Consider the following 14,570-nt stretch of genomic DNA (forward strand, 5'->3'; position numbering starts at 1 on the left):
CTTAATACGGTTACGTTCACACACAGTTCGGTTATTTACGGGTGTGACAACCGCATTCTGTAACCGAACTCACACCTGTAAATTTTCAGGACTCACAACCGCATTCTCGGAACACACGCGCTGTGTGAACAGAACAGGACTGGGCAACTAGTTGTCTGTCACGTCATACAGTGCGAGAGGGAGCCGCTCTGCTGCACAAACGCGTGTCTAACGTGTGTTACGTGTTTTCATGTGTGTTTTCGGTAACTTACAGTGACGACAGAGAAATGAGCTGCGTGTCTGTCACCTGAAAATTTTAGATCCCGTCAGTTTTCCACCGGAGCCGCTCCCGTCAGTTTTGTGTTCTAAAAAAGTTACAGATTGCAGCTTTAATATTTTTGTTAAAACTGACACTTTTTTCAGAATTCTTTGAGGAAGAGAATTTATATTATTTTAATTTTTTGTAATATTATAAGTCTCACTGTCACATGTGATTTATTTATTGCATCCTTGCTGAATTAAAGTATTATTTTCTGCAAACATAAAAAATCTCAGACCCCAAAATTTTGAATGTTAGTGTACATGGGGGAAAAACAGATGGTGGATGGACGTGGCACAGAAATATGTGTACTAGCCGAGTTGTCCAAAGCATGAACACACTAAATACTTCAATTAAAGTCATAAGCAAATAGTTTCATGTGCTAGGATTGCCGTGTCAAGTTGTTTGACAGATTGCCTGCGCTGTTTAATGAGGTTGAAACCAATTTATCAGCAGGACACTACATTTTGCTGTAATATTCTCATCTGTAAGTGATATAAATTCAAAGTAATATGTTTTCCATTATGCAAAACAGCACAACTTAACAGCAAGTGAGCAATTAAATGCCGTAGCCTTCAAATACTTGAAATAAAAACTCACTGAAGCCACTAACCTGGCAAATCCAGTAAGTACTTGACTCGACCTGGTAGCTTGTAATCACAACATTGTTTCCGGGCAGACTTATAAAAAAAAACCTGTGCATTCTTACTCTCATGAATTGTGTAAGGTCAGCCAATCAGGGTCTCCCCAGAGAGTACTGAGCAATATGCATAAGACATTCAGTTAACACACTGTGTGTAGCAGCCCAAAACTCCTTGTCACAAGTCGCATCAAACAACCAGGGCCAGTTGATTCTGCTGCAGTAACTTTTGCCACAGAACGTTCCCATTAACTTAGTACAGAGAAAATCCCCATGGAGAAACCTGAGATAAGTGCCTTGCTCAAGGGCACAACAGTGAGCCTCATGGCTCGCTCCTTGCTGGTATCGAACCAGGAGCCCTTTCAATTTCCTCCTGCACCTTAACCACTACAACATCCCACCCTCACAAAGTAAGGTCAAGAATAAAGGTTTAAAAACAAATCCTGCATTACAAACTGTATCTTTGTCTAGGGCTGGACGATTATCATAGAGATGGCAATGTAATTTGTCATTAACGAGGATAAGCTCTGGACATTTTAATCACTATGGATTAATTTAACAGCCAATCACACAGCAGATGTGACAACAGTCAGTCAGTGCATGTGGCTAATAAGTCTGCATGTTCTGCGTGACTCTGTGTGAATGAGTGGTGTAGTTTCATCTACTAAACAAACTCAAACACGTGATGCTCACAGTGTTTTCAGCACCTGCTGTCTCAATATACGAGACATGAACATGTGCACTTTATCTCCAGAGCTGCTCTGAGAGTCACTTCACCAGCTTTACACCACCAGCTTTTACGTTTCATTTGAAAAAAACTACCATCAAACACACTGAAACTCAAAGATCTTCACGACAAACCGACAAAATAACAGTTTGGTTTAACTTGAAGAAATTATGACAGAAATATATTACTACTGCATACTAAAATGTACTTCTAAATATAATTATAACATTACTATTATTTTTAAGAAACAAAGATATTTTTATCCATGTTTTAATTTTTACAGTTTTGTTGTGCAGCAACTTATTTGACAAAAAATTTAATATTTTGTTGTAAATTAATTGTTATATTTTAGTTACAATATATAAACTGGTAAAGTTTAATGTGCAACATGTGAAAAGCATTTCCTTCCCCATTAATTGTAAATGAATAATGATAAATATATGATATGGAAAGAAATATCATGATAATATTTTTGACCATATGACTCAGCCCTATCTTTGTCAATTTCTGAACTTCCTTAAGAGGCACTTAATATTAGGCTACACAAAGCAAACTGAACAATTATGCCCTTCAGCCTTCTGAACACGAAATGTCTGTAATCGACACTTCAGTTCTAGCAGTTTTGGCTGTGGCGTTTGTTTGGGTTGCTCTCTTTTCGCTCTGTCATTTGACAGGCCGCCTGCTGGCTTTAATGAAGACAGATAAAAGGAGGAGTGGGGGTATCAGCAGCGTCTGGGGATGAGGCGTGAAACTGGGTTTAATTGCCTCCATGATCAAGAGCCTTGAGGAGAGAATCGTTGCCCCTCGTCCAGCTACAATGAGTACACAGGACCCACTTCACTCGGAGAAGCAGTCGACATGCTTGCACCCTGTCCTGGGGTGCGTTTCCCAAAAGCAAATATGGTCTCAAGTTCCGTTGTTACCAATAAAGTTCAATGGAACTTGCGACCATAGTTAGCTAAGCATGCTTTTGGGAAATGCACCCCTGGTCGGCAACAGACCCAAGAGAGTGGATTTCTGTCACACACTCAAGTAAAGAGAGTCATGAAATGCAAGACTAAAAAAAAATGCAATTTATGGTCAACTGCAAAAGAAGTTTCAAAATCAAGCATAAATTACTAGAAATAAACCGATAACTGGTTTAACCCACATTTTTTTTAAATTAACACTTTTTTTCTTACACGTAATTCCTTTTTTAATGTTTTTACTGATACTAACACTTCTCAAGTCTTACATTGATTCACACTAAAATTTTAATTTGGTCCTTAAATTCTGGCTTTACCTCTAAATGGTGCCATTTAAAGTCTCAAATTCAAACACATTTGTAGAGATAGATGACAATCGTTTGACCTTTTTTTAACCACTATTATGACTTTCCTGTGTAACCGATTATCAGTTCTTATATACTGGGTTTACCCATGAATGGTGCCATCTAAAAAAAGTGCTTTAAATTCATTCACATTAGTAGAGGTAGACAATAATCAGCTTGTCTAACTGTTACTGATGTTAACATATTTTCACATAATCTTTTTATCAGTTCTTAAATATCAGGTTTACCCATAACAATGTTACACGAAAACAGTGTTTCAAATTCATGCACAATAGTAGAAATAGACAACAACAGGGCTGACCATTATTTTTTACTGATATTAACACTTTTTTGCATATTATCGGTTCTTAAATTTTGGGTTCTACAATAAATTGTGTCATTTAAAACAGTGTTTCAAATTCAAACACATTAGTAAAGACTAAAGAGAGACCAATATTACTTGCTGATATTAACAGTTTTCATGCACAATAGTAGAGAGAGTAGGGTTGTGCCGATAGACGATAGTATCGTGTATCGACGATAGTCAGAGATATCGACGATAGCAGATGTCTTTGTCGATAGTCAAGACGATATTAGGCTCATTCTCTTGTGCGTGCGCGCGCACAAATGAGGAGCCTCGGTGTATAGATACAATCAAAACAGACAATTATCTTTTCTTGTAAAACGTGACACCAAGGCAAGATCGCGAATCTGAAAGTGAAAGCGCACGAAAAGAGTAATTCCTGTTCACAAAATTTAAATCACAAATAATACTGATGAAAAAGAACGGGTTGAATGTTGAACCAGGAGCACACTGTAGCAGGAGTCAGATTTCACTGATCACGTGAAGAGAGGTGCTTTCAGCGCGAGCGCAAAGGTGCGGGCCGCGGACGGAGCGCAACGGAGGATTTGGTTTACAAACTAAAGTAAAAGACCGCTTCTTAAACCAGAGAACATGTTGGTATTCTTGTGGAAAAAAAACATGCAAGTCCCGTCAACGACAGTTTAGTTTTACTTTTCTTTTTGTTTTCGTTTTGAAAAGCTTGTTATCTTTGCTTTACCTCGCGTTACGCTATGGAGGCTTTCCTTATTTATTTTATTATTATTATTATTATTATTTATTTGATTCCTCTGTGTTTGTTAAACATTCTGTAATTTATTAGTTGGTATACAGCATGCGATGTATCCGCCATGCCTCGTCTTATTCGTTTTTGGTAATAAAGGTTATGTAAGCTAGTTTGTCATTGTAGCCTACTGTTTTATTGTTGTTGTGCTTTTTAATTAGGAATAACAATAAATCCATCTTTTGTTTTAGTCTTAAAAAGTGAACGGTGTATAGATACAATCAAAACAGACAATTATCTTTTCTTGTAAAACGTGACACCAAGGCAAGATCGCGAATCTGAAAGTGAAAGCGCACGAAAAGAGTAATTCCTGTTCACAAAATTTAAATCACAAATAATACTGATGAAAAAGAACGGGTTGAATGTTGAACACTTTCGTTACCATATAACTATAAACTATGATAAAAGTTCATCAGCATGCACTGATTAATCAAAAATTGCGTCCAAATTATGTGCTCGTGGGACCAACTGAGAAAGTTAGTCGCAAAAGAGCGACCAGTGGGAAGAATGAGTCTAGAGCCCTGATATATGTGCAATATTTTAACCGAGCCCTCACTAACTGAGTTTAATGCCACAGTTATGTTATAACGCATCTCATTTTTGTATTTAACATGTTAGTTTATCAGTATGTTTGAAAGTATATTATTTAGATTCGCGGTGCTTCCATAGGCTCCCTCTCTCTCTCTCTCTCTCGCGCACCAAATAGTTATGAAATAGCCTATGACAAGTACAGAGAGTCTCTCTCTTGCCCCCACCCATGCACGATAATATCTATCGGCGATCTCACGGACTGGCGATATGGCGATTTGAAAAATGACCATATCGCCCAACACTAAGAGATAGGCAATGATAATGACTTACCATTATTTTACCGATATTAACACTTTTTCACATAAACTGTTATCAGTTCTTAAATATCAGGTTAACCGATAAATGGTGCCATCTGGTATAGTTGGGTGCACCTTTTGCAATTGTTACTTGTCAAGACAGTAAGACATGATCTCAGTGAGATGTACACATATATGTAGAAATAGGCTGATTTCACAGTTCATCTTATCCCAATTGGACATGTTACTTACATAAGACAAATAGCTAGATTGGACTGGTTGTTGGACAACTACTTGATCGGCCTATCATGGCCCATCCCTAGTAAGGATTTGGGTAGATTGCACAAAACCTTTGAACCACCATGAGATTGTTTATTTCTCAGAAAAAGCAATTCCAATAACACAAAATTCTAAGAATCAGGGAGTCAGTCTGACACACAGCGCATTGGTTATTAACTAAAACCTTTAAACCTCTCAGAGCTGTATAATTACAGCAGGTATTTGATCAAAGGCCCTCAAATACAACGGGGTAATTTAGCCTCCCTCAATCTGAGAACATAGGGATCAAAATCTGCTTCAACCCCACAGCCCCACTCACTCGCCCTCTTTTTCTGACACTCGCTTTCTCTAAGTTGAGAGCACAGATAATGAACTAGAGGCTAAGGGTTATCACAATAATTTGGTGCTAATTTGCTCAATTCAAGAACCCTCAAAGGCCTTTAAAAAGCTATAGCCTGCTCAAAGGGACCTGACATTTGTGGTCTTCTAGCCCTCATTGACCACCAGGGCAACAATACTGAGAATGAAACTAATTCATCAGCTTGATTTTTCAGATTGCAATAACGTTTGCCCTTCGCCTCCACATTTGACAAATTACCTCAGAGTTTTCCAGCAATAGATTTTTTTCTTCAACCAAAATAATTTATCAAGTAAAGAAAAGCATAGAGCATGAAGCAATTGTGTTGAGAAACAGCTCAATAGCAATACTGAAAATAACACAACGTGTTGAGGAGTGGTGGATGTGCAATGCAATCTGGCAATGTGAGTTTCTCTAGAGTGTGCTGGAATGAAATTAATGGGAAAATTATTTCATCCTCCTGCCCGTAACCCAGGACGAGCAAAGCTCATCTGTATGTTGAAAGAGTGAAGCGAGCTAATTAGTGATTTCACCTCACGGGAGAAAAATGAGAGAGAATTCAGTAGTCCATCAGAACTGCCAAGGTCTTCACACTGACTCATTTAATGGCTGAAGGATATTTGGAGTACTGAAGGAGTGTTATTAATACAGTATCAGGAATGCAGATTCACAGGTTTTCAGTTGTTTAGTTATAAATTAAATTTTAAGTAAAATATAACAAATTAAAGACTACATGAAACAGCATCTGCAACCAATTTTACTTTCATAAAATGGTTTCTAGTGAAACCAGATATGCAACAATTAAAAATTTTTTTTTAGAAAATTACTTTTTTTTTTCTTTTTCTATTTTTAACATAAAATTATATACCCATGTACATTACTATTATTTTTTATAGCAGCTGTTTCGCCAGTTCCCAATTTTTGGGGTCTTAAAATCTTCAATACAACATGAGCATAAGATATAAGCATAAGTCATTTTTTGTCCATATTTGTTTATTCAAAAAATATTTTAAATATGTAAATAAAATAAAAATAATGCATACAGTGATTGCACCTGTTCTATGATTCATTTCTTGTTCTGAATTTAAAAAAATAGTGTGATATTTTTGGGGCATAAGGTCAAGACCGTCAGAATGATACAGCTGTCTTGATATAATAATGAAGAAAAAACATAATAATAATTCATTACATTTATATAGTGCTTTTCTAGGCACTCAAAGCGCTTTACATTGTCAGGGGGGATCTCCTCATCCACCACCAGTGTGCAGCATCCACCTTTAGTCATTAAAAGACTAATTAAAGAGATTAAAAATGGCATAATATTTTATTATTATATGTTAGAAACAAATGTGTATTGAAGCAGTTTATATACATATAAAATCATTTTTTGTGGTGCCTTTTTTTATTATCTTGGATTGTTTTATGTGTCATTGACCTATTAAATATAGCCAAAATACCTATTTGGCATTAACCAAATTTTAGCTGAAAAGAAAAATCTTCTCAGGGGAAAAGCTTGTTTTTTATTTGGAATTAATAATGCACACTGACAAACTGTGCACAATAAGACCAGGAACAAGAAAAAGAAGGCTAACAAGGAAAAATAGTGACTTCATGTTGACTTTAAAATTGCTTAAATTGGTTACTCAAGTGTCCTAGAACGTTTCCATATTCCATTTTTGCACTGTTCCCATAATTGACAGAAAGAAGAGAGAGAAAAATCTAACCCAGGGAACCCAAACAGGAAAATGAGGTTGTTTTGTGTTCCTTGGAGGGTGAACTACTGTCAAACCAGAGCGGCGCTGACAGAATGTATTCACGGATCAAAACCAAAACAGAGCACGCTGTGTCACTATCACTGCAGAATCTCATCATTCCTGCGCTACTGCCAGCCAGTCACGGCCGAAGAACAAGAGATCAGACACCTAAACTGAAAAAGACGCAGGTGTCTAATGGCACGTCAGCTACAAGCAGTCTGGTCAAGCTGCCAGAGAGGAAGGAAGAGTCAGCGAGCCTGGCTGAGCACTGAAGGATGCTGGGATACTTGAGGGGTGATTGTACATAGAGCAGATCTAGAATGTAGACAAGGGAATCATGCAGAGAGAAAGAAAGAGCTTGATGCTTACCCTTGTGGTTGATGGACCATATGCACTGCTTGCTCTGAACGTCCCACATCCTGACAGTCTCGTCGTTGGAGCCAGATAGCAGAAGGGTCCCGTCCATAGACACAGACAAACATGTCACCAGATTTCTGTCCAGGAGGAGAGAGACTGTTATAGTGGAGAGTGTAGGTGCAGATTTATACAGGTTTATCTGCTCTACAAACTAACAAGTCTGCCTATATAATGCTGTATATTGTGTATAAAAAATAATAAAATCATGGTGTGCGGTTTAGCATACATGCTCCAGACATGTTGAGCCATGGTGCTAATGCGGGAGGAGGAGGATTTTTTAAGAAAGAATCTTGTCAAATAAATGTCTGAATAAAATTATTCTATTTTAATAATTAATATGTTTATATATATTCATGTAAATATCTAAACAGACAGCACTGGAAAAAATTAAGAGACCACTGCAAAATGATCAGTTTCTCTGGTTTTTCTATTTATAGGTATGTGTTTGAGCAAACCAAATTTGTTTTATTCTATAAACTACTGAAAACATTTCACCCAAATTACAAATCAACATATTGTCATTTAGAGCAATTATTTGCAGAAAATGACAACTGGTCAGTGTTTTCAGACCTCAAATCATGCAAAGAAAACAAGTTCATATTCATTTTATAAACAACACGATACTAATGTTTTAACTAAGGAAGAGTTCAGAAATCAGTATTTGGTGGAATATCCCTGATTTTCAATCACAGCGTTCATGTGTCTTGGCATGCTCTCCACCAGTCTTTCACATTGCTGTTGGGTGACTTTTTGTCACTCCAGACGCAAAAAAATTCATCATGACAGGGTCTTGCTCTGGTGGTCCTCCATCCACACCTTGATTGACCTGGCTGTGTGCCATGGAGCATTGTGCTGCTGGAAAAAAAAAAAACAATCCTCAGAGTTGGGGAACATTGTCAGAGCAGAAGGAAGCAAGTTTTCTTCCAGGACAACCTTGTACATGGCTTGATTCATGTACCCTTCACAAAGACGAATGTGCTCGATTCCAGCCTTGCTGAAGATCCAGCCAGATCATCCTCCACCTAATTTCACAGTGGATGGCTTGTAGGCCTCTCCAGGTTTCCGTCTAACCATTAGACAACCAGGTGTTGGGCAAAGCTGAAAAAATTGGACTCATCAGAGAAGATGACCTTACTTCAGTCCTCCATGCTCCAATCCTTATGGTCTTTTGCAAAGCTCAGCCTGGCTCTTCTCTGCTTCTCATTGATGAAGGGCTCTTTTCTAGCTTTGTCCTGCTCCTAGGAGCTTGTTTCGAACCGTCTTCACCGTGCACTTCACCCCAGCTGTTGTTTGCCATTTTTTTGTAGGGCACTTGATGTCGTCCTACGGTTGTTGAGTGACATTCGAATGAGTTGGCGGTCATCCCGGTCAGTGGAGTCATTTTTGCTCTCTGCCGTTTTGTAGCTTTGTTGTCCCCAATGTATGCAGCTTGACCTTGTTCTTATAAACAGCCATCTTTTAAATTTTATAGATTGAACCCTTAGTTTCCTCACTCAAAAATTTTCAATTCAACTCTTTTGGCATGGTCACTAGTTAGTTATTATTTGATTCCAATTACTTTTGAGCTACTACTAGCACTGTCTTTGCCATCCAGCTGGTCCTATTGCAAGAGGATAGTGATGACCGTAGCAGTGGTTTTTATACTTTTCCTTGTAAAATACGATTTGATATATTATATATATATATCATATATACACTGTATACACACACACACACACACATATATTTTATTCATATAAATATATAAACATGTATGTGTGTGTGTGCATATATATATATATAAACATCCTATATACATATACACATTCTATTTATAAAAGATCTATGATATTTTTTAAGATTCTCTGATAAATAAAGTTCAAGAGAAAAGCATTTATTTGAGATTTGTTTTTGTTTTAGAGATTTATTTGCCATTTTTGTCAAATTAATGTCTTTACTGACACTATTTTTATACATTTTATATAATAATCAAAAAACCCACAAAAGATAATATTGTATAGAGTAAATAGATTAAGTCAAAGCCACATTAAGATCTCAAGCCACATTAAGATGTCACATAAATTAACAAGTTTGTTACAGTACAATGCCAAAATGACGCTCTTTCTGCCACCAGCACCCGCCAATTCTGTGATTCGCGCTGTGTGACCTGAAAACACCACAGCAAATGGAGGCTTTGATTACACCTCCTGCCTGCACCGCTTCACAGGCAGAGCTTCTGCACAAAGCACAGACAGATGGAATTGAATCCAAAATGAGTTTGTTCCAGAGCAGAAGCCAGAAACATTCACCTTTCTTTCTTTCATTTCACTGACTGCATTTTGGGCTCTGGCACAAAAACGCATGACCTAACATGGGTCACAAAAAAAAAAGTGCAGACAACCTCACCTGTGTCCTTTAAACACCTGATTGCCGTCGCTGTCCGTCTGGAAGGTTTTATCCCGGTTTATACTCTGCCAAGCAAGAAAGAAAGAGAGAAAAAGAGCAAAGGAGAAGGAGAAACATTTATAACAATGTGGGGAAAACAATCCAAACGCTAACATGGGTCAACAATAACGACAGCCTGCTGGCTTGGGGTCAGTGTGAGAGTTTGGGGGTCTCGCCGCATTTTACACTCATTGATCATGTACATGTTTTTTATGCCAACTATAGGGCAGCTGAAAAAAATTCTTATAGTTGATCACTGGCTAGAGCAAATTAGCTTACAGTCCTGGTACACACAATCCCGCTTCGTCCTGCAGCCTCCATTAGGTAGCAGGGGATTTAGCTCCAGCTGTCTCCTAAATGGTCTGATCGATTGACTTAATGCCATTAATTAAGGAAGAGTCTGTAGGAGAAGTACGGTGGCCTGGACTGGAGCACAGCTGACTCAAATCATTACATCCCCTCTTTAAAGGCTGACAATAAGGAGCATCAATAATACATGACAGGAAGAGTTAAAGGCAGCAGGAGATCTCTGGCCATTCTGGAAAAAAATGCATGTCTTTCATATTCAGATTTGCACATTATTACGGACAGACATCGCACTGGTCCGGAAATAAAATCCAAAATGTGATTAGGAGGAGGAAATCGTTTTGAGAGACTTCGTTATAATTCAAATAATAGAACTGTTCAGTTTGTAGTCGTGAAACCCAGAAGAGAATTGGCAATTTCAAGCCATGAGTTCCCTCTGGAATATCTAATGGGGTTTTAGAATAGAGGTTTTTGATTTATGATTAAAAGGAGGTCTGTGGTTAAAATTACTCCAAGAGACTGTGTTCAAAGTCAATTAAACATGGGAGATCCAAAACATAGTGCCAAAACATATCTGAAACCACTGTGTGCATTAAAACATAATAAAAAGTTGCTAGTTACCACAAGGGATTCATGTGCATGAGAATTGTTCTCCATAAGTCTCTAATGCTCACCAAGGCTGCATTTATATAATCAAAAATACAGTAAAAACAGTAATATTGTGAAATATTACAATTTTAAAAAACTGTTTTCTATTTTAATAGATTTAAAAATTAAATTTATTGCTGTGATGCAAAGCTGAATTTTCAGCATCATTACTCCAGTTTTCAGTGTCACATGATCCTTCAGAAATCACTCCAATATGCTGATTTGCTGCTCTGTTATTATTCATTATTACACGGCTATGTGGAATACTTGATTCTGATTGGTCAGTTGCAACATTCCGAGGTATGTTATCCCTCGATAACAACCGGTAATAACTAATAAAAAAGGCTCATCTGGGTAACTGAAGTTGGCGCTATACTGCCAGGAACCGTTTTTTCTTGGTGGAAGCTTTGCATTTGTTTAGCTAATAAAATATTAAAACTCGATTCAAAATGGTGTACAATTATTTAATTATTTTATCCCTTAAATGTCCATCTAGTTTGAACTTGCCGCTTGCTCGCAACTGCTGTGTTCACTGAAGCTTTGCGTTGAGTTATTTTCTCAAATCAATATTTCATGTCTAATTATTTACTTATGTGGCAAGTATCCGTGTAATAAGCGGGATAATGTACATCCAGCCGGTTTTTATCGCTAAATAACCCCCTTCAGGGTGATACAAGACTTATTCCTTATTCTGCGATAACAACCGGCTGGATGTACAGTATCCCTTACTTATTATTGGTGCTCAGTTATAAACAACGGTTCTTATTATTATCAGTGTTGAAAACAGTTGTGCTGCTCAATATTTTTCGTAAACCGGATTTTTATTTATTTATTTTTGGACGTAGAGCCCCACACATGACATGCAAAAGAAAAAATAAATATAGGGGCCATGAATTGAAATGAAAACGTTTTCATTTGTGGCCACAATTTATTAATTTGTTCCCTCGTTTTAGTTAAATTGTGGCTATGTTGCAGTAATTTGCTCCCTCGTTTTAATTTAATATAATGTGGCTACAAATAACTAAAACACTATATATTGTTATATACATATATATGTATATTTTTATACAGTATATATATATGACCATTCTGGGGTGCTTTTTTCCCCTTTTCGAAGCTTGATAGTTTGAGTCTCCATTCGCTTTAACTGCATGGCAAAGAGGGATCAGCATTTCACATTTTTTATTTGGAAAGAAAGCCATTTGAGTTTGCAACAACGTGAGGGTGAGTAAATAATGACAGGATTTTTTTAGTTTGAGCCGTTCCTTTAAATCTATCCTTGATGGGAAAAATCAACTCTAAGCAAGTATAACCGCTACAATCAAGCGTCCGTATACAGCAGGGCTGTCCAGAGCAACAGTTTAAGTTAAACAGACGTCAGACAGCCTTGACAGGATTAGATTTTAAAAACCTTCAGCAGTAACACACTTTCTCGCTCTGTATTTTTCTCTTTGCGTCTTTTTATTTTCCCTCTCTGTCTTTCGTCAGGGAGGCAGGGAGTTCTAAGCGTTCCTGTCAGAAAGCCTTTTATCTAAATATGACAAATTCAACCCTCGTTCATCACTGACGAGACAATCCAAACAACAAGGGGAAAGAAACAGAGATGAGGAAGCATTTTCAGCAGGGTGAAGAGGTCAATGAAACTGCTGCACTGAGAAGAGAAGCTTAACAGAAGTGTATAACGTCACAACTGCATAATAAATAACGATTTTTGACATGAAATCTAATGACCGAACACTATAAAGTGCGTCTTTTTATTTTCCCTCTCTGTCTTTCGTCTTCAAGCGGGCAGGGAGTTCTAAGCGTTCCTGTCAGAAAGCCTTTTATCTAAATATGACAAATTCAACCCTCGTTCATCACTGACGAGACAATCCAAACAACAAGGGGAAAGAAACAGAGATGAGGAAGCATTTTCAGCAGGGTGAAGAGGTCAATGAAACTGCTGCACTGAGAAGAGAAGCTTAACAGAAGTGTATAACGTCACAACTGCATAATAAATAACGATTTTTGACATGAAATCTAATGACCGAACACTATAAAGGCATCTAGTCCTGAGGAGTAATTTTTTGTTTTCCACAAATGTTACTGGCAGGTGATTGTATTTTGTTCAAAGGGAAATGTCTAAACCAATCAGAACGCAAAGATCGAGGCCAATGTTTTGGAAAGCAGTCAGGACGCCATGTTCCAAGCCTCTTTACATTTCCCACCAATTAATCTTACTGTTAGATCAACTTTAAGACAGTAGACCAAATTATTAAGTGAAAACCTACCTTAGAAGTCAAAGACATATGAGTCTATCAATGAACAGCCTTTGAACATCTTGAAAGGTTTTAGAAACATGAAAAAATAAATAAATCAGGAAACCCTGCAGACTAAAAAGGCTGGCTGAGATTCCAGACGCGAGGAGCAGAATGAAAAACCAAGAGGCTGAGAAAGCACACCATTACCAGCTCATTAATGCCCTGATTAATGTTTAAGAATGATGATGATGAATGTATCTGGACAGATTGGGAATGAATCGCACACAGTTTCACCTCAGTTTAAAGGTGTTTAGAAACACATGCAGAAACACATGCTGTCTCTCTCTCACACACACACACACTGAATTAAAACATGCATTCAAACAAAAAGAAAAAAGAAATCTTCAGTAGTAAAACACTGCCTCAAGAAGAAACATGTTTATTCATAAAAAATTATGTCTCAAGCATCTCCTGTTAGATTTGCAGTTTCTCAATATGAGCTCAGGAACACTTTAATCATCATATGGTGAGAGCTATAAGATTAATCTTTTTATTAAGTGCTGACCAGAAAATGTTAGGTCTTCCAAATTTTTCTTCTTATCATTTAAGGTAGTTTTCAAGCTTTGTGGACACTTTTCTCATTTCCAGGGTTCTCAGAAGCAGAACATAGTCATGTAAACTTCTAAAGTGGGAAACAGAAACTACGACAAATGTACGTTTTTGTATTTCACTTTTGCTTCAATAGCAAAAGAAAAAGAAAACATGTTTCTATGAGCTTACAAAAGAAGAAAAAATATCTAGAGACTGATCACATTGGCTGGAAGAGAGAAAGATGTCAAATTTACCATCACTCCCTCAGCCGTTGTATTAGAAACATTTGTGTAGCAGTGTTAACTAGTTTTCTGTAATTTAATGCTAAGGTAATATAACACAAATTATAGTGCTATAAATTAGGGTTGTGACGGTGAGGAAATTTTGCCACCGGTTAATCGACGTGTGACAACACCGGTAATACCGGTATCACTGCGGGGGCGGGGCGTTCCCTCTTTTCCTCGCTTTCCTTCGCTTTTAAATAGCTTGTAAAAGCGGTGAGCCCATTTTACTTTCACTTTCAAATAGTGGCAATTCGGAGTAAAGCAATTGTTCGTTTTTAGTTCGTTTGAATTTTCCCTCTTTTCCTCGCTTTCCGTCGCTTTTAAATAGCTTGAAAGCGCCGTGC

General features: G+C 37.4%; 1 protein-coding gene across 1 annotated transcript in view; it reads right to left on the reverse strand.

The window, feature by feature from the left end:
• LOC107723838 (WD repeat-containing protein 18-like) overlaps positions 1 to 14,570 on the reverse strand; it is a 91,167-nt gene that overhangs the window by 46,761 nt on the left and 29,836 nt on the right. The window contains exons 7-8 of the mRNA XM_016532552.1: positions 10,119 to 10,183; positions 7,686 to 7,810 (exon numbers count right to left, since the gene is read on the reverse strand). Of these exons, the coding sequence (XP_016388038.1) occupies positions 7,686 to 7,810; positions 10,119 to 10,183 (190 nt within the window). The remainder of the gene's footprint in view (positions 1 to 7,685; positions 7,811 to 10,118; positions 10,184 to 14,570) is intronic.

The sequence above is a fragment of the Sinocyclocheilus rhinocerous genome, unplaced genomic scaffold, assembly GCF_001515625.1.
Source record: "Sinocyclocheilus rhinocerous isolate Xijiao unplaced genomic scaffold, SAMN03320098_v1.1 scaffold1296, whole genome shotgun sequence".
NCBI lineage: Eukaryota > Metazoa > Chordata > Actinopteri > Cypriniformes > Cyprinidae > Sinocyclocheilus > Sinocyclocheilus rhinocerous.